Raw genomic sequence first — 23281 nt, forward strand, 5'->3', positions numbered from 1 at the left:
ATCGATAAAGCGCTGTGATTGGTCGGCACGCTAGGGACTCCCATCACCTCCCTGTCCGTCTCGACGATGTTTAATCAATTCATGAGTCACACCAATTTTTTTAAATATTATTTAATAAATGCTATATATTGTATAATCATATAATTTAATTTAATTTACAATTCCAAGGTGATCTATGGCTGTCGTGACACTACGGTATAGTCTTTAAATTTCTTCTGTGAACGGTGTCGAATCAAGAGAAAACGTTTTTAAATTTTTCCGGGCGAGGATACTGCGTTGAAAAAAAGCGGAGAAACGATGAAACTTTTCCGTTTACGTTTTATAAGCTACACGTGCCGAACTCACGACCGTTCTACTTTATGCAAATACAGAATAGTCCACGACATTCACTTAAATTTTCGATCTCTACACAAAAAACTAGCTGCGACGTAAAGCGAAGTCCGAAAGTCGCATGGTGTTCCTTTTATTAGTAAAAATATAATCAATAATAATCGAAAAAAAGAACACCGTAAAGCGCGAGATAATATACTTTTCTAGAAATTTGTAATCCAGATTTATTTTCTGCGGAACGACTTTGCGATGAAAAAACGTGATTTATTAAAAAATAAAATTTTAATTATATTAAATAAAAATTTAATTAACAAAATTGAATGACCGGAGGCTGATCCAATTTCTCTTACAAGTGGATAAATAGTTTTTCTCTGTAAAATCGTAAAACTACTGCTTGCTATTTTTAATTAATTAAGATTCTTAATGTCTTTTTAATTTCAAAATTAATGAAATAAATTAATAATACGCAAAGCTTATGAGGCATTAGCGCGATATATATAGTTAATCCGGAAAATCGCGATATTGAATCGCGTTGGCGCGATAAAAAGGACAACGGCCGAGCTCTTCAGTTTGTTTTCTTTAACGATTGGCACCGGTTAATTGGATAGCAAGGTATTACATACCTCTCGCGGGGCGAGAAAAGGAGCGAGGCGGTCCGGCTGACGGAATGAGGTGCGACTTTCGACTCCAGGTAACATGTGACGCGAGCCCGTTACCGAAGCACCGTGAATAAAGGCCCGGAAATTTATCGCCTGCGAGAGAACGCTGTTATGCTTTCGATTTTCCACGGTTAACAACGCCGGCGTCACAAGCCAGGTATTCTTAAAGGATGAAAATACTGGTCGACAGGAGTGCCGAACGCCTGTATCATCTCGCATTGATGTATGCCTCGAATACGACTCTTTCAAAAATTATCAATTTCACTACAATCATAGATGTTTCATGAGAGCGCTCGAAGCACCCTGCACGTTTTTTAAGCAGATCGAATCGGCGATTGGGAACCAACGAGAAGTCCACCGATTAAAGGTTGACAATTAACGTTGACGGGCCTCGAAACTGCAGCTGCGCTCAGCAGGTGATTGACGGCACGAGACGAGTCGGGAAATGTTCGAGGAACCGTTTTATTTTCTTCCTTTCTTTCTTTGTTTCTTTTTTTTTTTATTATTATATATTTCTTAGATCTCGCAATATAAAAAATCTCTCGAAACGCTTAATTTTTTTCGTTAATCTGTCAGCGGGGTGTCGCAAATTGAGTCAAGTCGCGGACAATGGGAGGGTCGGCGCGTGATCTCTCGGCGAATTTAAAATTCAATTCCGGCTGAAGTGCGGAGCTTGGGAGCGCGGCGGTTCGATCTGGACCCTGTCGTACCAGCGTCGTCAGGGTTTCCCTCCACTCCACGTAGGTGGACCTCGGCAAGCCTCGGCAAGCTTCGACTGCTTTCGGGTGAACAGGCCTGCCGCACCGACCCTGGACGCGACCCATGGCGATGGTAACACACAACTGGTTGTGGCTTTCACGAGGCAGGCACGCCGCGCGCTTTCCGTGAGCGTTCCGCTCTCGCGCTACATTCTGTGTTCGTCCGCCTGACTAAGGGACTCGCTTTGTGGTTATCGTGACCGTTCTGGACGCGGGAAGTGGACTGATCGAGCCGAAGAATCCGAGGAAGCGACGGGCGCGGTGCGCGCGTCCCTCTGGGAGTGTCTCCGCTTGCGATATCAAGCGTAAACTTCTCAGGCGTCGGCGGCGTCGGCGGCGTTTTCGCGCGAGTCGGGGAAGAAAAAAACATCGACACGTGCACCGTGGAATTCCCTCGCCCCCCTAGCGGCGATTTACGCGAAATATGAACGGCGCGTAACGAGTGCCGCGTTGGCTACAGTGCGCCGGGTGTTGCCGCCGCGACTCCCCGTGGACATATAAGACGAGAGCGGCGAACGTCACGTGGCGGTCCACGATGCTACGGCGGTACCTGGTGATACTGGTGCTCCTGGTCGCGCGGCCAGCTGCCTGCTACTTCAATCTGTTCCTGAGCTACGCGGAGGTTCATAGACTCCTAGGTAAGATGTCAATCTTCCGCGAGACTCTTACGGCGACGAAGAGAGTCGCTTAGACTCTGAGCGTTTTCGTCGTCTGTCGCTCCGTTCTCGCTTTGTTCTCGTTCTCTCTCGCAGTCTTATTTGCATACATTTTCATTTGAATATGTCTAAGAAGGTTGAGAGACTCGATCTGTCGCGAGAAAGAGAGACAGAGTGAATTTTAATGTTAAAAGTTACGTTTAATACTAATTTTCTTGATTTATTACGATTATATGTACGTATTGCAGTTAATTAACTCACAAAAAGATAATTAAAAAGTTGCGTTCACTGAACAATAGCTGATCTGAACTTCGAGCGGTTTTTGGTATTTAATTTAAAAGTTGCGGAGAGAAAGGGAATGAGATAAGTTGAAGCGTTATTGTTGCCGCAACAATAAGAGGAGTTTCGCCGCGATATGCACACGCTTTTGTTGCACGCAGTTTCCTTCGATGCGTAACTCCGTGTTTATCTCGCCTCCGTGAAAGACAGGGTCTAAGAAAGACAGAGCAGGAAGACAATCGTTCCGTTGTAATAAAGTTCAATATACTTGGAAGCGATAGCGAAATTGACATTAGAAAGAATTCTGAAAATGTCACAAAAAGTACTGTTTCCGCAGAAAGATATTTCAGATAAGATCGGAATAGCCGATTCTATGAATTTTACAAATTTTTTAAGTCAACGGGATGAGACGCGGAGATAACTTTCTCCTGTAAAAACCATTTTTCTCGTGAATAAAATTTTTCTTTCAAGCAAAAAAATTCACGGACCTTTAAAATATTTAAATGCAAATAGGAATACTCGATTTTTTTACATATCGCTATTTTTTGCCATTGAAACTAATTCCTGAATGTCTGAGCTTCCATGAATATTATTGAATTATCGCACCTTTTTGCGAGTTTAGTATTTATTATTTTTTCACGATTAACTTTACAGAGAGGCAAGAGAAACGTCGTGTAAAGGTTAGATAAATTATCTACCATCTAATCCAATTTTATACCTGCGGCACACGGTCTCCTCCTAGGGAGGCAACGCGGCGTAAAAAACAGAGTTTAAAATAAAACTGCGTGCGCGATATTTACAAAAAAGATATTGCATTCGACGAGAGCCCTCGATTGCGATCTCGGTGTCAACGGGTCCAGAAAGCCGCGCTTTTACAACCAAAGATACGGAATATAATAGAGCCAATTACAGTCCGAGGTTACGTGTTAATCGTATTCCTTCAACGAGAGCAAAACCCTCGGCACTTCATTCCGTCCCTCGTTTTCTGCGCGCGTAATAACTTCGGGTACGGAAACCGGTATAATTTCAGGTATAAATCCGGTTAGGGACGACTTGAGAACAGGAAAATTGGCCGTCACGCGTATCTCGTATCGGGATTCCCTTTTAAAGCGATCGTTTTCCACTTTGCGGCTATTCCCGACGTAGCGCGCGCGATTATTAAGACCGGGCTGTTAACGTCATATCCTCGACGGCGATTTAATTCACGCGAGCGGCGATGAGGTAATAGAAATAGTTGAACCCACCTAAGTTTTTTTTTTTTTAATTTTTGCAAGCCGTAAAATAAAATTACTATCAAAATTCTATACAGCGAGCGGTTATTGCAATTAAATTTTAGTCGAATTCGAAAGAATTCACCAATCGGATTCACAACCCTTACAGCTGCAAAAGTGACCCTTCTACTTAACGCAACCAGTGTCAATAGGGCGAAGCACTCGGCCGCGATATTACGTATCGCTCTGTATCGTTGCGGGGGAATTTGGAGCTATCTATAACCGCGGGCCATCTAACGTCGGCCTGAAAGACGAATGGAACGAGCCTTTTACTCGTCGAACATCAATCTGCTTTTCCGTCTCGCTTTCACGAGAAATCGATCGGCCGCTTTTCCCATATTTTCGTAAACCCCGGAGCATTAATTTTGGGCAAGGATTCACTATTAGTCTTCAGCTCATCCTGAAGTTATAACTCCTGCCCTCTGCGGCGAAGTAATTATTCGAATTAATTTAAACAAATAAATGCTAAAACTTTGCTGCATGTAGATTAATACTAATTTCATCCAGGGGGAAAAGTGCATTGCCGGAATATCCACGTAAATGCTGGCGCAGAACTGCATTTAATCAAAACAACAAACTGTAAAGTCCATTAGAAATCACGATACATATTCGAGTTTTGCGGGAGAAAAATTATATAACGCACCTCGAAAGAGTAAGCGCACAAAGAACAAAACGCGGTGCGCTCCGTTCTTCGCGCGTAATCTTACATTGCCACCCATCGAGCGCGATAAAACGCCATTTCCTCTTCCGATCTATCCGGCTGCTTCATTCTCACGCTTTCGATCCTCCTTATCGCACTCGTCGGATTCGCTCGCAGGCTACGTTGGTCAGAAAATCGTTGCTCGGCCCGCCGCACACGAATCGTCGCGCCGAAAACGAGGGAGCCTCGCGAAACGTGGGACTTGCCAATATTTCCTCGGTAACATCCACGACGAAGGGTGACTCGTTTTCGGGCCGGTGGGCCGCGAAGGGCATCCGCTTCGCTGCCTCTTATCGTGGGGCACGAGGATGTCGGGTGACGCGCGGACCCCGCGACACCTGAACCCGTCCGCACCGCCCTCGAGGAAAGTGCGTTCGTGCGTGAGATTGCCAGGTTTTGCCTTTCGATCGGCGTCTCCGACACGTTTTCGCACGCGTTAGCGGCAATTGAAATCTCGCGCGCGGAGGGACTAAACCGTACCCGTCCGAATTGCGGCTTAAGAACAGAGAAAATTTTGTACTAAAAATTATTACGGTGTCACAGCAGCCGTGGACCATCTTAAAATTATAAGTTTAAATGGCTGACATAGATTTAATGATTAAATACTAGCACAGCAATTTATTTATTTAGAGTGACGACTTAAAATTTGCGCACGATAAAAGATCGTAGTCTTCTTAAAAAAAAAATAGAGATTTGCTGGGATACCAACGATGATCCTCACGTAGTTTTCCCGTCGATTCGGCGAAATATCGGCGAGATTGCACAACTGCAATATTGTCGGAGTGGAAAAAGAACGGCGCGATGGCAATAATATGAAACGAACGGCTCGCGGGCGATATTGTTTCCCCTTCAATAATTCATCGCAGCGCGAGGCGTATCCGAGGTGCGATCGTCGGGCGTTTTAAATCACGCAAATGATGCGTTGTAATTAAAGGTAAGGATTTACGGCCGCGCGCGAAATTGCACCGCTGCAATGATCCCACATCGTTCGCCATATCCCCGCGTATCAGTGTCTGTCACAACAATCTCGTTGACCTCATTGCCGGCACAAAACGTTCGACGGATCGTAATAAACTATGGAATTAAAATGAAATTATCAACGTAGTCCGATATCGTTGCGTAAACACGGCGGGATTATTACAATAATTATATAACATAATAATTTAAATAAGCGCGAGCTTTCGCTCAAACTAATATAGATTCATTTAAATGTCAAAGGGTTCCTTTGCAAATTAAATTTCAAGTGAGAACAAACGACAATAGAGCTGGGCCCTTAATTCTTAACGATCTCGGGTGTCTAAAGAATTTCTATTTGACGGCTATTGAGATGATAAAAATGAAGATACCGCGTGAAGAGATGCCGCGTCTAAATATATCTTCGCCGATACGTATCTCCGCGTTCGGAGAACGTCGTGGCTGTTGCAAAAGGCGCGTGGAAGGACGCGCAAAACGTTCGCGTCGACGTTAATAGAATCGGCAAGAAAGCAGCGCGACGTACCGATTTAATGTAAATAGATATTAATAGACGTTCCGGTTGGGTGGAGTTGCATTCTTTGAGGTTCGCCCTAACGTCCGGCACTCGCGCGTTCAACTCGGAGCTAACGCGAGATGCATCACGTCGACGTATGCAGATTCGACCGACAACGCGATAAGTCATTGGCGTTTTCGATTTCGGCCCGTCGATCATCGCCGAGGTCGCAGGCGTCCGACTCCTTCCACGAAACGCAAGCGGTAAATTTCTGCAACCGCATGACTGCGCGAGAGGCCCGAACTCTCGTCCCCAGGAAACCTCGCATTATAATATACGAGAGGCGTAATAAAATATTATAACGAGGTCCTTGTTAAGCAACGGTGGCGTGGGGCGCCGCGCTGGACCGGCTCTAGTTTGTTTAGACACCGAATAATCGACAGTCACTCCTTCTCGTTTTGCTCTCGCAAGGGTCGCGATTCCCCTTGCCTCTCTCCGTTTTCCTTCGCTTGTTTCCCGTCCCGGGCCTCTCCGTCTTTTTTCATACCTTCATCTCCTTTTTATCGCTTTCTCGTTTGGTCCCGGAGTACCAAGGTGGAAGGCCACTCTCAGATGGGCTTCTTGATACCGATTTCAAAACGGCCCTTGCCTTCGCGGTTCATATGGGCTCTCTGAGATTTTCAAACCTGGAACAAGACGGTTTCCAGTTTCCGTGCTCGCTATAGAGTTTCCTGCGTCCTTCGTCCGCGGTGGAGAAATCGATCTCGATCGTTCCGAACGGTTACCTGAGCACAATCGGCGACGAACAGGAACAGCCGGTCGCTGAATATGAGAAGCCTCTCTCCTAAATTCTCGGCCGTAACGGCGGACGATAAATTGCGCCGCGAACGGCGGGCAGGTGGCAAAGGACACGTTGTTAAAATTCGGGACTTATCTGGGGTCCGCGTATACACGCTCGCTGCCACGCCGTGGAATCGTATAACGCTCACGCGGATAAGATAAGTCGAGATTTCGCTGGCACCGAGTTACACTCCTTCTCCGATTTCACGGCGTTGCAGACGCGAAGGTAAATTACGTTTAATCGTCGATCGATTCTGCGATCGTGTTACCGCGCTCGTCGCCATGCGAGAGACACTTTTCACTTCCATTTACATCGGTCCGAGTGTCAGTTACTTCGTCGACGCTCCCTCGAGCCTTTCTCGAGCTGTCGCCTTAACGCGTCGACAATATTATTCCGCTACGGCATATTTTCGCTTCTTCCAGTCGGACCCGACTCGCCGCGCCGTTTAATAAGAGCCTCGTCGACCCGTAAATTCAACCCGATATTGCCCTCGTCTTTTCGTTACGTCGAACCGCTCGGACTTGCAACAACGCGAATTACTGTCCACAGCTTTGAAATTATTCCCTTCGGAAAAATATTTTTTCGAAAATTCCGCCTAAACGTTCGTCTCTTTTCTGCGATTACGTAATCGAGGGAATACTCGACGACTCATTAGCGTCTAAATTTATTTGCGGTGCAGGGTTATATTGTTTACAAAATCAATAGCAACGACAAATATCTTGAGTACACGAGCGAACGTCACCCGTCAGAAGGCCGTGTCAAAACACGAAAACAGCGTACAACTCGGGCCTGAGGCGTCTCTCTCTCCGTTCGTGTGAGTCCGGCTCGACCTTAGCTAGTTAGGGCCTGACAGGCCCATCTTGATGTTACCCGTGGAGCAGGGCCGCTTCAAAGGCCCCGACCACGGCTCCGTGAAAACGTTTATGCTCGCACAATGGCGTAGGGACCGGGGTGGCCGTCGATGCGTCGCGATAACGGCGCGCATTAATCGCGAGCGAGACCACCGGTGACCGGTAGCGATAAATATCGTGACGGCCGATGATGAGGCCTGGCTGAGAAAAGCGCGGCCGCAGATTTATAATGATCAATGCGTAACGCGATTCATCGATCTACCTGGATGCGCGCGAGCGACAGAGAGTGATGAGGTACGAGCGAAGGGTGGACGGGAAGCGCCCGGATGATTTCGGGATGGACCGAGCGGATGCTGCGCCCGTGTCCGCATCAATCTTCGGCTCCTCGTTAAGACCCGCGCCTTAAGTTTTCACTTGTGTGTGCGAGCGCGCGGCGTCCTGCGGCATCAGGGCCACGTTCGTCGCTGTGCGCGTAAGACATTTACATGAGGCGAAGGGGAGAAGGGCCGAGAACCCCCGTGGATTTTCCTCCAAGAAAGCGCGGCGAGGGGAGACGGACGAAACGAGGGGTCCTGCGTTTTGTTTATTTTTCGGCGAGAGGAGAAAATCCTTGGAGATAAAAAACAACCTGCACACGCGATCTGCCGAAACCTCCGCCGAATTCTTCGGCGACACGTGTTATCTTTCTCACAAAGACGGGGCGGGAAAGTTCGAGCTTCGACAAGCTGGATTTTGTCAATTCCCGGATAATGCGCCGTCTCACTTTTCTCGCGCAGGAAACACGGATTTCTTCGAAAGTGTCAAACTCGTATTCTCAAGCGATCCTTATTTCTGAACAATGTCAATCTTCTTTAGTAACTATTTCGATTTTATTATTATATATTTCGATTTCGTATATTATACGTTTTTCTGCGTATTTATAGTTACTTTACATTTTTATTTTTAACGTCAGTTACCAGATAATCCTTCCGAATTGAAATCCACAGGCAATTACAATATCATTCGCAGTCGTTAGTATCGCCAATTGGATTGCAGTATAATGAGATAGACTTTCGCAAAGGCCTCGCTTGCCCCGAGGGCTCTCAAAGACGTAGGGTGGAACGACTACACCCCAGTTCTCCGCCGATGCCCTTAGAAAGATTCTTCTCTCTTGAGAATTATCACGAGTAGGGAAAAAAAAAAAAATCTGTAGGTTATTTGTCGAAGCTCTGTTAGACCGACCTATTTTCTCGAAACGCGGGACGCTCTCTGCGATTCTTTGATCTCGCGTCGTTATGCTGCGCAAAGCTGAAAGCTGGAAATAATTAAAAACGCTGCGTTTTTATATCGCGAGTCGCACGAGAGAATAATATATTACACATTCCCGTGATTATACATTTTTATGTTCGATGCATCGTTATTCGTGTAATTTAAAATTTACAGATTAAATGGATTAAAGTTAATAATTTTTTTTATTTACAAATGCTCAAAAATAAAAGAAACTGCGCAGAGCTCTCGCGATTATTCGAATTCGAATTTTAAGAACCCATTAAGAGCCACAATGTTTGCTTCTCTTGATTATCTACGTTTCGTTGTTCCGCGTTGGCAATATCCATCAATTTCTCGCCGTTATCCTCGCGGGGAATCTTTTAATCCTCGTACCGCGAGACCACTGTAACCTCCGAAGCGAGCTCTGAGTGACAGGATCTTAACGAGCATCTGCTCTCCGAAGATGAGTCGCCCGTCTTTCCCAGTCTACCGCGGAAAACACTCGAAAGATCTGGCCCTCCTCGGGTTGAACACGAGAACGCGTTTCGCCCTCTCGAACACCATTCGCTCATCCCTTTGGTGCATTCGCTTCGCCACCAACGCCACAATCCTACCGGGAGAAAATATTTTTCTAACGTCTATTCCACGGATCATCGGCCCTTACCGAGGGTGACTCGGCAAGTACGGGGACGCAAACCTGCGCGCTCTCTCTCTTTCTCTCTTTCTCGCAGCCACAAACAGTTTTTGACAAATGGGGCCCTAAAGCAATAACCGTCCTTCTGTCGCTCAGGATCGTAAAAAAAAAGAAAAGGAAAACCTTCATAAAACGTCTTTATTTTGTGGGAACCGTGGCGAGTGATTTTCTCCTTCGCGTCTTGTTCGAGGTCCGAAACACGCCGTAGTGCAAACAACGCGCGCGATCCTCTCAAAAATCACGTTCCTTCCTATCCAGACATTGTATCTCGTCGCTCGCTTTAATAACAACCCGCGAAAAGAGTGCGATTCGGGCCACTCTCGAGATGTGGTTCGATATCAAAATTTTCTTTCTCCCCTTCGTCGACACGATGCCGGGCAATTCTTCGGACGGACTTATCGGTTACATTAAGAGTAAAACTCGTCGAGCGGCTCTCTCGTGCACTACTAAGGTTTTGCATTTCGAGGGCCCTGTCGTGTTCCGTGTCGTTCTCCTGACAGCGGACGGAATTCGAAACGTGTCCCTTCGTTCTTATCGAGCCATCGGCGCCAGGAAGAGGAACACGCCGGTAGGTAACTTTAAAATTTCGAAGCCTGTGGCCTAGAGATGCCATCACATTTGAGGCCCACTCCGGGGCTTCTTTCGGGTCCCACAGCGGGGGACGCAGCTTGCTTTTTGCGTCTCTTGTCGTTTCCTCTCTCGTTTCGTCTTTTTAAGGTTCTCGCGTAGGAGTTGTCCCTTGGCAGACTGCGGTGATAAATCGCGCCTGACAATCGCTCGGTGCTGCCAGCGGAGAATCCTTTGGGAAGATTGATTCCTCCGGAGACGCTGCGAAGGGAGACGCTCACGAAACACATGTATCTTTAGATCAGCCTTTTTTTGCTGTCGAAAGCGCTCCGCTCTAACGCGAATTGCGGAAAAAGAAAATTAAGTATTCCGGCGAAGTGACTTCTAATTAATTAAATACTTGTGCTCTTTTAACTCCCGCGATTTTGAAATGTTTAATTAGTACTATTTAAAGAATTAAATTTGTCTTTATATTTAATATAAATATAATATTATTTTAATATTTAAAGAATTAAATATTAATTTAAGCTATAATACGATTATTTTAGGTGTAACTTCGTTTATATTGAATTCATAAAAAGTGAAATCGCTTACGAACGTGTTATAAATCACCGGTCGCACAATCGATCACCCACAACAATGGCGCGTCAAAAGGTTAAAGGATTAAACGCAGGTAAAATTGTACGAGTAAAAAGGGTTTGAAAGGCTCTTGGGAAACCCTCGCCATAGGTACGTAATCAGGAAATGAACCAAAATAATTGTGCGACGTGATGTGGTCGACAGCTCGAAGGATTAAGTCCGAAGAGAGCCGTCTGGACCGGATCTGAAAGGATCGCGCAGATCGTTCTTTCCTTCGACATCCTCGCGGGCCTTAACGAGCTTCCCCGATCCGTACGAACGTGTTGCGGGAGAATGAGAGAAAGGCAGAAAGAGAGAGCGAGAGAAAGAGGAACGCTCGATCCTACTGTCGCGATAAATCCAGCCGTCGCGTAATCCTCTTCATGTCCGAGTCCTGATTGCCAGCCAGTACTGCCATATGTCGTGGCGCCGACGACATCTCAATCAACCCACCCATCTGTCAACCCCTGTTTAGTCGGGCTCGACGATCTCGCGGCTGGTGTCCGATATAACGACGCTGCAGTCTCGGGCGATCGCCGGGAGGGTGGTGGCGAACAATATTATTTTAGCTCCCGACGCGGCGGAATCACGTCCCGGCGACGTTTACTTTGGTTCCTGTTTCGCCACCGTTCTTCTCTCCCCCTCGACAAATAAACCTTTAAGCCGCGATCGTTATGCGTGATGCATCGCTTGCGGGACTCGTTCGAGGTTCGCCTCGACGCGCTTTGTTCGGCCGTCACTTCTAAATGTTACCGCAGAAAAAATGAACTCTCGATCGTAATGGTTGACGCGCGATTTAATGACAAATAACGTTTATCGAACGAAAACGTATCCCCGGATTTCCGCTGCATTTTGTACGTTACGTAGAAACCGCTCAAGGGAATATCGTCAACGACGGTGACATTTTTCTGATAGACGTCGAAAGTAATATCGTAAACAATAAAAATGCAAATGAATGTGGATGAAATGTCCACGCCCGGTTTCCCTCGCGTCGTAAATCCGTCGATACGTCGCAGCCGACGAGTCAGATTTTAGAGTAAGGTAACACGGCTGCCCGGCTTTTCGTTAATCCTTCCGGAGGTCGTAAAATAGCGTTGGAAACCTACGGAACGGTCCCAAAAATGATGGCCTGACTCCGAAGCACCCCTCAGTTTTCTTTTTTTCTCTACGACTCGGTCGTTTTCGGAATTTGAGTTTTACTCCTCTTCAACTAACGTTCCGGCGTGAATTATAACCAGTGTCGCACAAAGTTACGTCTTCTTAGATTTAACCTACGGCTCGAAACGCTCGGGGAGTAAGAGAAAGCAGATGGAGGCGACAGCGGGAAGCTAAAGACGGAGGAGAACTCGGCGGTAACCGGGGAAGGCAGGGAGGGCCGCAGGAGAGAGTGTACAAACGACGCTCAGGACTTGTCCAGAACTTATGGGTTATTCAGAAGACCCCTGTCGGCACAGAGGGGGGGAGGTCGTTCGATATATGCTAACCAGCCAACCTCTTGCATTATATATAGGCGCTCGGCTCGCACGTGGATGAAGGAGTCGCGATATGTGGCCGCGGGACGCGTACGTCTTGAAATCTTCGTGTTTCCTTCGAAGGACGCTGGGAATCACTTTATCACGTATTAATACCGGGACAGAGAAACGCGGACGCGTGCACGATACGCAGACGCTGATTTTAATGAAATACGCAATGACACGCGTTACCTCGATTGGGAAAAATTTGATCGACTTCTGCTGCAGGGCTCAGTATTGAATATCGATATTCGCGGGGACGTTTATTCGCGGATGAAGGATCCGTAATCAGGAGAAAGGGCGTGGCGGCATCTGAGTCACCCCGCGCCCACGTCGTTCACTCGCGAAAAATATCCCGCGTATTTGCTGCGCGCAGCCCCGTGTGCGTGAAATTGCATACGCGAGTGCGTTATTAGATCTCCCGAGGCGGCGAGTCGAGATATCGGGCGGTATGTGCCAGCTGGCGCTGATCTGGTCGTTAACCTCGTGCGCGGATCATTTTCGGAGCACGTTAACACCGGACTTTCTTCCAGAAAACTTTGGCCTTTACGCCGGAGAGGGACGAGAGCAGGGAAGGGAATTTGTCGTAAATCACGGCTTGCCTCTGCGCTTGCTGCGCCAAACGCCCGCAGCGACTTCGGATTCGAAATATCGGGATTTATCGTACCTCCTGTCGCGACGCGCGTGATGAATGCAGCTACAAACCACCCCCGGCGAAATAGAATAAATATTGATACCTAAAACAGTTTCTGCATACGCAAAATGCAATACTCTGATCGACTACGAGATTAAAAAAAAAAAAAAAAAAAAAAAAAATTGATAGCTCGTGTTATTTCGTTACGATTCCGTCCTAATTGTTTCAGTTTAATTTTATCTCTCGTTGTAAAACGCCTATTTTATGTCACCGTGAATGAGTTTCCGCCGTAATCTCGTTACACGGAAAAGCAGATCCACGCGAGATCCCGACATTCTCCGTGGCGACATGACGCTCGCGCTATTGATGCTCGGGAACGCGACGGAACGCGAATCGAGCCCGAAAATCGCACGCATTGTGAATAGGCGTCGCGCAAATCCAATATTTCCTGCTCTTCTAACCTACGCCTGTATCTGCCTCTCTCTTTTTCGCTCTTCTCTCTTTTTTCCTCGTCCCGTCTGGCCTCTTCGCTTTTAAGAGCCTCGCCACGGGAGGATCTCGTTATACTCGTACCGGATTTCATATTCGGAAGGTGTTGGGTTTCTCAACCGGAGCCTCTTGGTCCTCGCCGATGGTGGACCCCGCAGGCGGCGATTTTGCACGGACCCCGAGCGCACACTTTGGGCCCTTCTATTTAACCATTCCCGGAGTTGCACCCGTCAACTTCATTCAATACCGTATTTTGACAGCGGGGGACACGTCGCGCCGCATAATTTCGCGGTTGATTTCGCGCCTTCGCGCCGCTCATTCCACTTCTCCGAGATTTATTTTTATTTTTGGCTCTACTTTTATTTACAAAATTGTCGTCACGAGTATGTAAAAAATTTTTTACGGATTATAAACATTTAAAAATTAATGATTTTAATTAATTAGTTATTGATTTTTACTTTCTAGCAAAGCTCTGTCGCTCAGGCGCCATGATTTCGAAGCGTTATTTTTTTCTTTGATCTCTCTAGATTCCGTAGAACAGATTGCACGGTTATTTCCTTAAATAATACCTCGCTATCTTGAACGTCTTATTCTTGCCTATACGGGATCCGCTCCATTATTCGGCGACCTGTGCTCGTCAACGCGGTTCAATGCTGTATTTTGACAGTGCAGAATACCGTGGCGTGTGAAATTTCTCCGGCTGTACTCGTACCTGGTAGCCGTATTTTTCTTTTATACGCCTATTCGGCCTTTTCAAGGGGAGTAAAAAGTACTTCTTTAGAATTATTGCGTCTCCAGACAGCAGTCGAACGGGAGCCAGCGACTACGCCGTAGCGGGCGCGATGGTTTACTTCGAATAGTTTGAAATATTCAGAATACCGTGCTCCCGCGAGTTTCAGAATAGCCCTTTCTTTATTTTACATTTATCCGTTACGTTTCCTCCTCACTGCATTTATTTTAATCTTTAACGTTGTGAGCTCTTTTCCGCGCGATTGCATTCAAGAAAGTGTCTAGAATCTTATTTCACCTAACATTTTCGAGTCCTTTTACTTTTATTAATTCAGTTCACAATGTTTTACTAAAGAAACCGTCATATAACCTAGCTTTAAAATATTCTTTATATCGCTGGAAACAAGATAAGTTTAAATTTTAATATTTTACAAATTTAAAGATTTTATTTCGAGGTAATAAATTATATCAGCGATTTCTCTTTTAACGACCCGTTATTTTTTATTTTTTTTTTATCTGTCCGAAAAACTACTCATATATTAAGATATACAGATCTAGCCGCGTCTGAAACACACGAATGAAATCGTAGATCTCTATCTTGCGCGCGAGCAGACTAAGTTCGGTGGTCCAGGAATTTCTTCTGGTTCTTATCTACCATCGGGGCTCGCAGAAGTGACAATAATTTCGTATTCGATTCAGCAGATACGGTAGGTAGTCGGCGGACAGGCTCCGGTAGGTGCAATTTATGTGAAAAAAAAAGGTGCCTATAGTTCCGCGACAATTGTGCCTGGCAGCAGTTGCAAGGGTCGACGCCTTTACTGAAAGGGCTTTTTTCCTCTTTGAACCTCCCTTTATCCTACCTTCCCGGCTCGCACGTCCCTTTCGTCGCTTCCTAGCTCTCGCTGCTAGCGCGGTAGGCGCAGCAGACATCAAAGGGTCTTTCGTACACGACGACCTGCTTCCACCCGCTTACAAAGTTCCCGCATAATCGCGCGGGAAGAGTGCCAAAGAGGCTGGCTGCCGCCCTTCTTGACTAGATAAGAGACGGAGGCGAAACCGCGGTAACGAGGTCGTAGTCGGAAGCGTCGACGACGACGAAAAGGGGCGAGGTTATCTTTGATGCCGGAAGGATTACACTTTACTTTCCGACGAGGAGTAGAGTGGACCGGAGCGGATTAAAGACCGTGAAAGACTCCCTACGGATAGACGTACGCTCGCGAATTGGATTACCCGGCGAAACGTACCGAGGCGCAATTAATTGTTATCCGGGAAGGATCTTTATCCATGTGAAACCGAGTCGTGGGTTATTCGTGAGACGGCGGGACCTGCGAAAGGGAATAGCCAACGAATACCAGACGCCTCACACCGCGCTCGCCAATATTGGCTATTCAAAGACGTTAAGCGCACCTGCCCGCCGCTAGCTTCTTTCACGTCACTTTTGATATTCCAGTAAAATCGATTTTCGGGAGCAGGTAGCTCTCGCAGGATTTTCGGGGAATAACTATATTCGCAGGGGTACTCGCGAAGTCGCCCTCTGACCTTTTTCACGATGGTCGCCATAGCGGGGAACCGCGCGAAACGCCGAGAAGAGTCCGGTCGCAAAAACGGCCGGTACGAGGTCGTATACGCGATATCTGATGCAGAAAACCGGTAAAGGCCGCGAGACCGCAGAGAGAACGAGGCTGGGAGACGCCGAAGCCGGGCGAGGCAAGCCCGCGGGGGCAGCGCGGCACATTGTCTTCGGGTGACTTAAAAATCCAACTCGTGCCTCGTTAAGCACGCTATCAGATACAACCGCAAAGGATAGGCCCCCTCGACGTGTGCCCGTGTCCCGGTCCCTTCCACGGCGGATTCTCCTGCGCTCCCTCAATGTTCTACCTTCGCTAGCTCGCCCACGTAACCTTGCAGCAACTCCCGCCGACCAGCCGAGTCGTCCGGTAGCATAATTTGCTCTAAACGCGAGTTCGATGGGCGAAAATTCAGCGACGCAAATGCGCATCGCACGATAATTCGTTGCTAAGTGCACGAAGTACGTTTTGTAACTTTGTGAGGGTTAATTATTTAATTATTTATTTAGCTAAAAGTAAACCTAGCAAACGAACTTTTTAGCGTTTAATTTAATTAAATTAATTAAAGCGTTAGTTTAATATTTTAATTACTTTTAAAATAGTAATTTTTGCGGGACTTAATTTGAAATGATTATCGAGTTTCCATGTGAGTGTTACACGCTGCGAATTTGCGAGACAAACGCACGCTAGGTTAATATATTATAACATGCGGAGTGGATTGGAATGAGTCATCTACTTACCCGTAATCAGATAATTTCTTCCACGGGGGGAGAAACCTGTGAACAAATAAATAAATTCGTATTAGTGTAACTAGTCACGCCATCATTTACATGCTAAAAGATTAAATATGTTATATCGATTTATAAAAAAAAAATATAGGTAATTTAATTGATATAAAATAAAAATTAATTAATATAAATATAAAAGAGAGTAATTTTTTTTCCTATCAAATAAAAATTAAATTTATATATTTCAGGTTTGGAGGGAGAATTATTCTACGTCAGAGAGGGCGTCATAAATGAATACGCCATGAAGTTCATCGTTCCTGTACAAGCGCACATTCACAAGCTCCACTTTACGTGGGAAAATCTCGTCGGTAGACCGGTAAGTTCGTGCAATAAAATAATATGCACATTATTATTTTAGCGTTGGCGTATAATTACCTAGACCTCTCTTAAAAAGCCGTTAGCAGCGAGCAATGAAAATTTAAATAAAGAGAATAGCCGATTGTCGAGCGAGCGTACCTCGGAGGTCCAACTTCAATTTGCATTAATTGCGCTTTGCGAAACGGCCGTTTGACTTCGAAACAAGTTAATCGCGAAATATTTCGGACAAAGGGCGCCTTTTATCGGAACGTCTGCGGTTAAAGTATTACACAGGAGCGAAGGGACTTGAAGGGACAAAATTTACGACAGTCGAAGCGCTAGTCGAAGACGGGACTCGTCCATGCGAGATATTTACGCGCGCAATGTTCTCAAGTCTCTCATTTACGTTCTTCTGGCTTTTCCTTCGCCGGGATTAAAGTCGCCCGCGGCTGAGAGATGTTGAAATTGCTCGTTAACGTAGAAATCCGCGTCGCAAGACACTTCACAGACAACGATGGATCCCAACCGACGAGCCTTCTCGGCGTTTTTCAGGGTTCAGCGATCACACCGTCCGGTCATTCGTGCCTAAGGCCGATCTCTATTCGCGGTTCTCTCGTGTCCTTACGGCCGCACTTATCGGGATTATCGAGGCATATCGCGACCCTCGGTTTCCTCGAGCACTGGCACTTCATACTGGCGCAGTCTTCTCGATTCAAGAACAAATAAAACGCGCGGCGTGTGATATTTTAATCGGCAAGAAGGACGGAAAATGATAGTCTATCCGTTTCATAAAAATTAATTATCTCGAGTACTCTTTTAATCGAAACTCGTATTTCCCTCGTGCCGAGACGCCAATCTTTTTTTTTTTTTTTTGTTTTCGCCGCCGTTCGTTCGTTACTTTTACCAGGAATCCGTCGATCGACTTCCCTAGCTTGTCGCCCTGAATAAATAATTGGCGAACGTCCCGTCGCGCGAATTAATTTTCTGTTACTCGTAATGCAACGACGCTGCGTGATAGCCGCGCGACGATGAGAATCGGCCCTGCCGCGTACTCACGCGTAACGTAGAATCGAAGCCGGGACCGTATCTCATTTTCTCACCCGTGAGTCATTGGCGAGTCCTCGCAGGCCACTTCTGCCCGCCGACATGCGTGGTACATTGACAAAGTGGCGGCGAAAAGTGGGCAGAATGCGGCGGGGTGTCCGATTGACTCGTTGACGATGCGCGGCGGAAAAAAGAAGGGAAAAAAAAAAAAAAAAAAAAAAGGAGATGCTGGATCCAGAAGCGGGACAAAGTGGTCCATCCACTTCTTCCAGTTGTCTCGCCGGATAACAGACAGTCCGGCAAGGAGGCAAAAGACCGAAGGAAGAGATGAGGAAGACTGACGAGCGACGCGAAGACATCCGTCACCCCGCGCGGCAAAACCGGGCAGCCTGAATGGTGCTTGAAGCCGGCGTCTGTCCGTCAAACCCGCTGAAATTGCGGCTTCGATAAAGCGGTTCCCGGCGCCGTGTACGTCGAATTATTAACGGAATCCCAGGCGAGCGCCGCGCCGCGCGCCAGGCAACGCATTCAATTTCGATCGGACGCTCGGGTATTTGTATAGGCACGGATAGCAATTTTCTTTTCCCGCGTGCGCGCATCACGCAACGTCGTTCGCATCGAAGCGAACGGAGGCATATGGTGGATCTGAAAATTAACGAGAGGGCTGCGGAAGCCGCATTGTGCGAGCCGCGGTATATGAAAACTTTTTCCGGAGCCGCACGGAAATTGACGCTCTCCGCGAAGGCACAAAGGTAACCTAACCGCGCGAGGACACTTTTCAAGAGTATCCCATCTATCATAATGTCTCGCTGTCATGTCAACTGTCACAGGAAATTATACGGCATTTACCGTGGAGAAGATGATGCAGGTGATGAAGTGCGTTTTATATTTTAACTGCATTATTAATAGTTTTAATTACATACGATTTCTATTCTTTTAATTAAAAATAAAATAAAATATAGAATCTGTCGCGAAGGGTATTACAAAAAAAAATCTTATCTACCGGCCATCTAAATTCTCAACTGGAAATCCGCTAAACTATTTAGAAAAAATCACGGGGCTGGCCACGTTGCGCGGTTTTCGTGGCCGTAAAAAAACCACAGTGAAACGTTAGCAGTAGCGACAGGCCAGTAAGTTGACGAGGTGTTCTCTCTTCGCGGTCGGCTAAGAACCGATCATCACTACGAGCTAGTAATCAGCTGCGAGCTTGCCTAGCCTCGCATCCTTCTGCTGGCCCTTTCCGTTCGTTCTCCAGCAATCGTTCTCGTTCTTTACCCTTGTTTTCGCGAGTCCTCCGGACTCGCTTCAACTCTCGCTGAGCACAAATTGTCTTCCGAGAATGGCGCACTTGAGATTATAGTTCAACGCTCTTGAGATTATGACAAGAGCCGGCCGAACCTTCAACGCCCTTCGACATTGTTCCGACTGCTTTACCTGCCCTTTCGCGAGTTACAGTTTAGATCCGCAGTCATCGAATACTTGTATGCAAACGCCGTTTTTTTTTAAGCCCTTCGCCGGCACCGCATTTCGATCGTCCGAGCGTGTCAATTTTATATAAAGTTCTCGCGTCTTAATATATATTTTTTTTGTAACAATTTTTGACAAAGATTTTTAAGATTTGTTCGATATTGGTAAAATAATATGTTTTCTCGATATTTGCAGTTGCCATACACGATGTCTGTGGATATCAGTAATCCCTCGGTACTGAGCAGTTCTCTGAACGTCTCGCAGATCGGCGAGGTACCCGTCGGCGGCTCGCAAACGTGGGCTTTGTCGCTACACTGCGGACCGTACAACGTCGAGGTCGATCTTAGCCTACGAATAAACGTCTCGCTACCGAGGAAGAACACTACCAGCTTAGAATTCAAGCGAAAAAAAATCTGCATGAAGAAGGAAAGCTACACTCAGCCGGAGGAGGTCCTGGTCGCCGCCTCCGATTCCACTTCTGGCGGCCAGGTTTTCTACGTGGCGATAGGCTGCGCGTGTGCGTTTATGGCAGCTATTTTCGTTCTGATTATGGCGTACTACGTTCGCGACAAGAAGACCAGGAGACATCGAGATCCTCTTCAGTAAGTGAAACGTACCGTTAAAGAAATTGAATAAACTTTCCGACGTGTCTAAATAAATTTGCAAAATGCAGAGAATCTAGAGGGCTCAGTTCGGCGTGCAGCATGGAAAGAGGCACCGGGGTGGGCCCGGCGCAAACCTTCTTATCACCGGAAACACCTCCGCCTACCTCTGCCGCGTCGGGATCATCTTACAGAAGACTGGACGATCGCCCTAACAGGGAACTTCACGAAAGAATTCAGGAAATTACTGTACAAAGGTGAACGTCGCATTAAAATGATACTTTATACGTTGAATTAAAATAGAATAGAATAATTAATCATTTTTGTGTTGCAGATGCAGAGTGCGTCTTCTCAGTATCGAGCTAGAGGGAACGTTCGGACGCGTGTACAGGGGCAGTTACCACGAAGAAGGCGCTTTAACCCCGAAAGACGTGCTAGTGAAAACCGCCGCTGAGCACGCGTCTCAATCGCAAGTAAGTTCGTTTGAAATGATAACGTTCAAACGTTTTAAAAAATTATCGAACAACGCAAAAATAAAATTTTGTTCTTTTTTTTTTTTTTTTTTTTTTTTTTGAAAAGGTGGCTCTTTTATTACGAGAAGGCTTAGCTCTGTACGGACTTAGTCACCCGGCACTATTACCAGTTCTCGGCGTTTCTATTGAAGACAGAAGCGCACCGTTCCTATTATACCCGCACACAGGCTACAAAAATATGAAAAGATTTTTATTGAGATGCAAGTTTAGCAACGAAGGGCCTCCGAGGGCTCTCACCACGCAGGAAGTCGTCGAAATGGCGCTGCAAGCTGCCAGAGGTGTACAATACCTTCATAGAAAAAGGCTCGTTCACAGAGACTTAGCCGCCAGAAATTGCGTGTAAGTAAAAACTGCAAGATGCAAAAATCTTTTGCAGTATGAATATATTCGCTAGATATATTTTATTATATTTTATTCCCAAGTAATTTAATTTATGCGGTCAATAAACCCTCGAGCGAGCCCTTAAAGTTTATATCGCTGGATATACATATATCGCTTTTAATACGGCCGTCCTCAATTTTTATACGGCCGTACAATAAAGTCGTTACGTCTCGTTACCGAATTAATTGCGCGTAGACTTAATAACCGGTACGTTACCGTTAGAGTTTAATTGACTGGCATCTGCTGGACCTTCATTTGAGAAAAGTATTTATAACGACGCGGCAATGAAACCTGCTCTTTTCCGATCATCGCTCTACATTTCGATCTTTGCTTTCTAGGGTGGACGATGACTTAAGAGTTCAGATCACGGACAACGCTCTGGCCAGAGATTTGTTTCCGCAAGACTATCACTGCCTCGGCGATAACGAAAATCGCCCCATTAAATGGCTAGCGATAGAGAGCTTACTTAACAAGACCTTTACCACAGCTTCTGACGTGGTAAGTATCCGTTACAAATTTTAGATGCTTGTCAAAATATTTTTTTTTTTTTTTTTTTATATTACATGTATAATAATAATTCTTCTATTTTTTAATAAACTAAAATTAAAATTTTTGTCTAACTTGCAGTCTACATTCACGATTTATGCGTGCTACGTAAAATAATCTAAGCTATATTTTATCATGTTATATAATTTCAGTGGGCATTTGGCGTTTTATTATGGGAGTTGACGACGCTGGCGCAGCAACCTTACGGGGAAGTGGATCCATTCGAGATGGCATCCTATCTCCGGGAAGGATATAGACTGGCACAGCCGATAAACTGCCCGGACGAGCTGTTTGCAGTGATGGCGTACTGCTGGGCGATGTCGGCGGAGGAAAGGCCGACATTTAGTCAATTGATCATTTGCCTACAAGACTTTCATACTCAATTAACGCGATATGTTTAATTGGGCGTGCTCGCTGGCTGTAAAACACGACTGGGCTTCGCTGCCAAGCAATTTTCATTGCATTTATAAAACATATCTAAATTTTATTTTCGCGAAATTGTGACTTTAACGTAAAGTGTATATATGTGTATATATATATATATATATATATATATATATATATATATATATATATATATCATTCTGATATCATAGGTCCCTGTATAATTTAAGCGTTTTTATAGCAGTCGTGTATAGATATAGATATAATAGAACTTAATGTAACATAAACATACATTCACTTTCTCTTCAGAGCCGTGCAATTAACTGTGAATCGCTTAAAACGTAATTGTCGATCAAAATAATTAGAGACTAAAATTTCATTATTATAATGTGTTCTTATTAAAAAGCTCGAAAATTTCAGTCAAACGAAAATGTATGCATATTTCTCAGCGATAAATTTCAAAACTAAATCCTGTATAGCGAAAGAGTATATGTACCGCGCGAATTATTCGTATTGTAAAGATTAAGACTGAATCGCCACTAACGCGCTAACGTGTTCAGCGCTTGTTCGACTTGTGCCACTCGCGACTACCAAAACTGGCGAACGTGCGTGACCGCGCGACGCCAGGGCCATTTTTGGAAACCCGCATTGCCGATGACGAAACGGCGAATCTGAGCCATGTGATACATACGCGCTTTGCTTGTTCGCGCGAATGCGTTTCGAGCGTGCCAACGTCTCCTTTCCCTTTCTCTCTTTGTATTTTTGTACATAATATATTTTTGCGTCGCGTGCACACGCGTTAAGCGACAGGTATACGAGTCGCAACCAAATGTATAAACGAAGAAATCTCATGTACATAAGAAAACACGAGGCGCGCGAGATTGTAATTGTACAAACTGCAGGCATTGCGAGTCCAATAAATTTCTATCTATATGATACGAAAAGACAACGCATTTTTTACTTGCGAGTCCATCCTGTAATCGGTTCCCGTCATTAAAGTTGTATTTATTCCCCCTTGTAAGCCACGCCGTTTAATCTGATATTTATACTGTTTATTTTTCTATCATTCTACATCCACGATAAAAGAACGTTTCACCCTCCAAATACACATTGAAAGAGAAACATTTGGCGGCCTATGGAACATTAATTCGCGGCATATTTACACTGTCAAGATACGTCTCTCGGAGTATATCACCAACGATTCCCCAATAAAGCGAGCCCGATTAGACACGCTACATTAGGCTCGGCTTTCCACGCTCCGTTGACAGGAAACATTGGCCGTTTGCTAGATCGTCCGAGGGTGCTTCGAAAGCAGGAAACTGGTAAAACGCGCGCGTAAAAAAAAAAAAAGAAAAGGAAAAAACCGCG

The 23281-nt window shown here is 45.8% G+C and overlaps 1 protein-coding gene across 1 annotated transcript; it reads left to right on the forward strand.

Annotated features, from left to right (window-relative positions):
• Nucleotides 1–1828: 1828 nt before the first annotated feature.
• Dnt (tyrosine-protein kinase Dnt) lies at nucleotides 1829–23034 on the forward strand. Its single transcript, XM_070655807.1, has 8 exons — nucleotides 1829–2385; nucleotides 16848–16975; nucleotides 19663–20069; nucleotides 20141–20326; nucleotides 20404–20542; nucleotides 20649–20941; nucleotides 21322–21481; nucleotides 21682–23034. The coding sequence occupies exons 1-8, from the start codon at nucleotides 2283–2285 to the stop codon at nucleotides 21928–21930; spliced, it is 1665 nt and encodes a 554-aa protein (XP_070511908.1). The 5' UTR covers nucleotides 1829–2282; the 3' UTR covers nucleotides 21931–23034.
• Nucleotides 23035–23281: the final 247 nt, after the last annotated feature.

Source organism: Cardiocondyla obscurior, linkage group LG04 (genome assembly GCF_019399895.1).
Source record: "Cardiocondyla obscurior isolate alpha-2009 linkage group LG04, Cobs3.1, whole genome shotgun sequence".
Classification (NCBI taxonomy): domain Eukaryota; kingdom Metazoa; phylum Arthropoda; class Insecta; order Hymenoptera; family Formicidae; genus Cardiocondyla; species Cardiocondyla obscurior.

What these genes read in the sequence shown, in the direction of transcription:
- Dnt (XM_070655807.1), top strand. Translation starts at nt 2,283, where the DNA reads ATGCTACGGCGGTACCTGGTGATACTGGTGCTCCTGGTCGCGCGGCCA. An exon ending in AGACATCGAGATCCTCTTCA is followed by an intron (nt 20,070 to 20,140) that starts GTAAGTGAAACG and finishes TGCAAAATGCAG; the next exon opens with AGAATCTAGAGGGCTCAGTT. An exon ending in CAGGAAATTACTGTACAAAG is followed by an intron (nt 20,327 to 20,403) that starts GTGAACGTCGCA and finishes TTTGTGTTGCAG; the next exon opens with ATGCAGAGTGCGTCTTCTCA.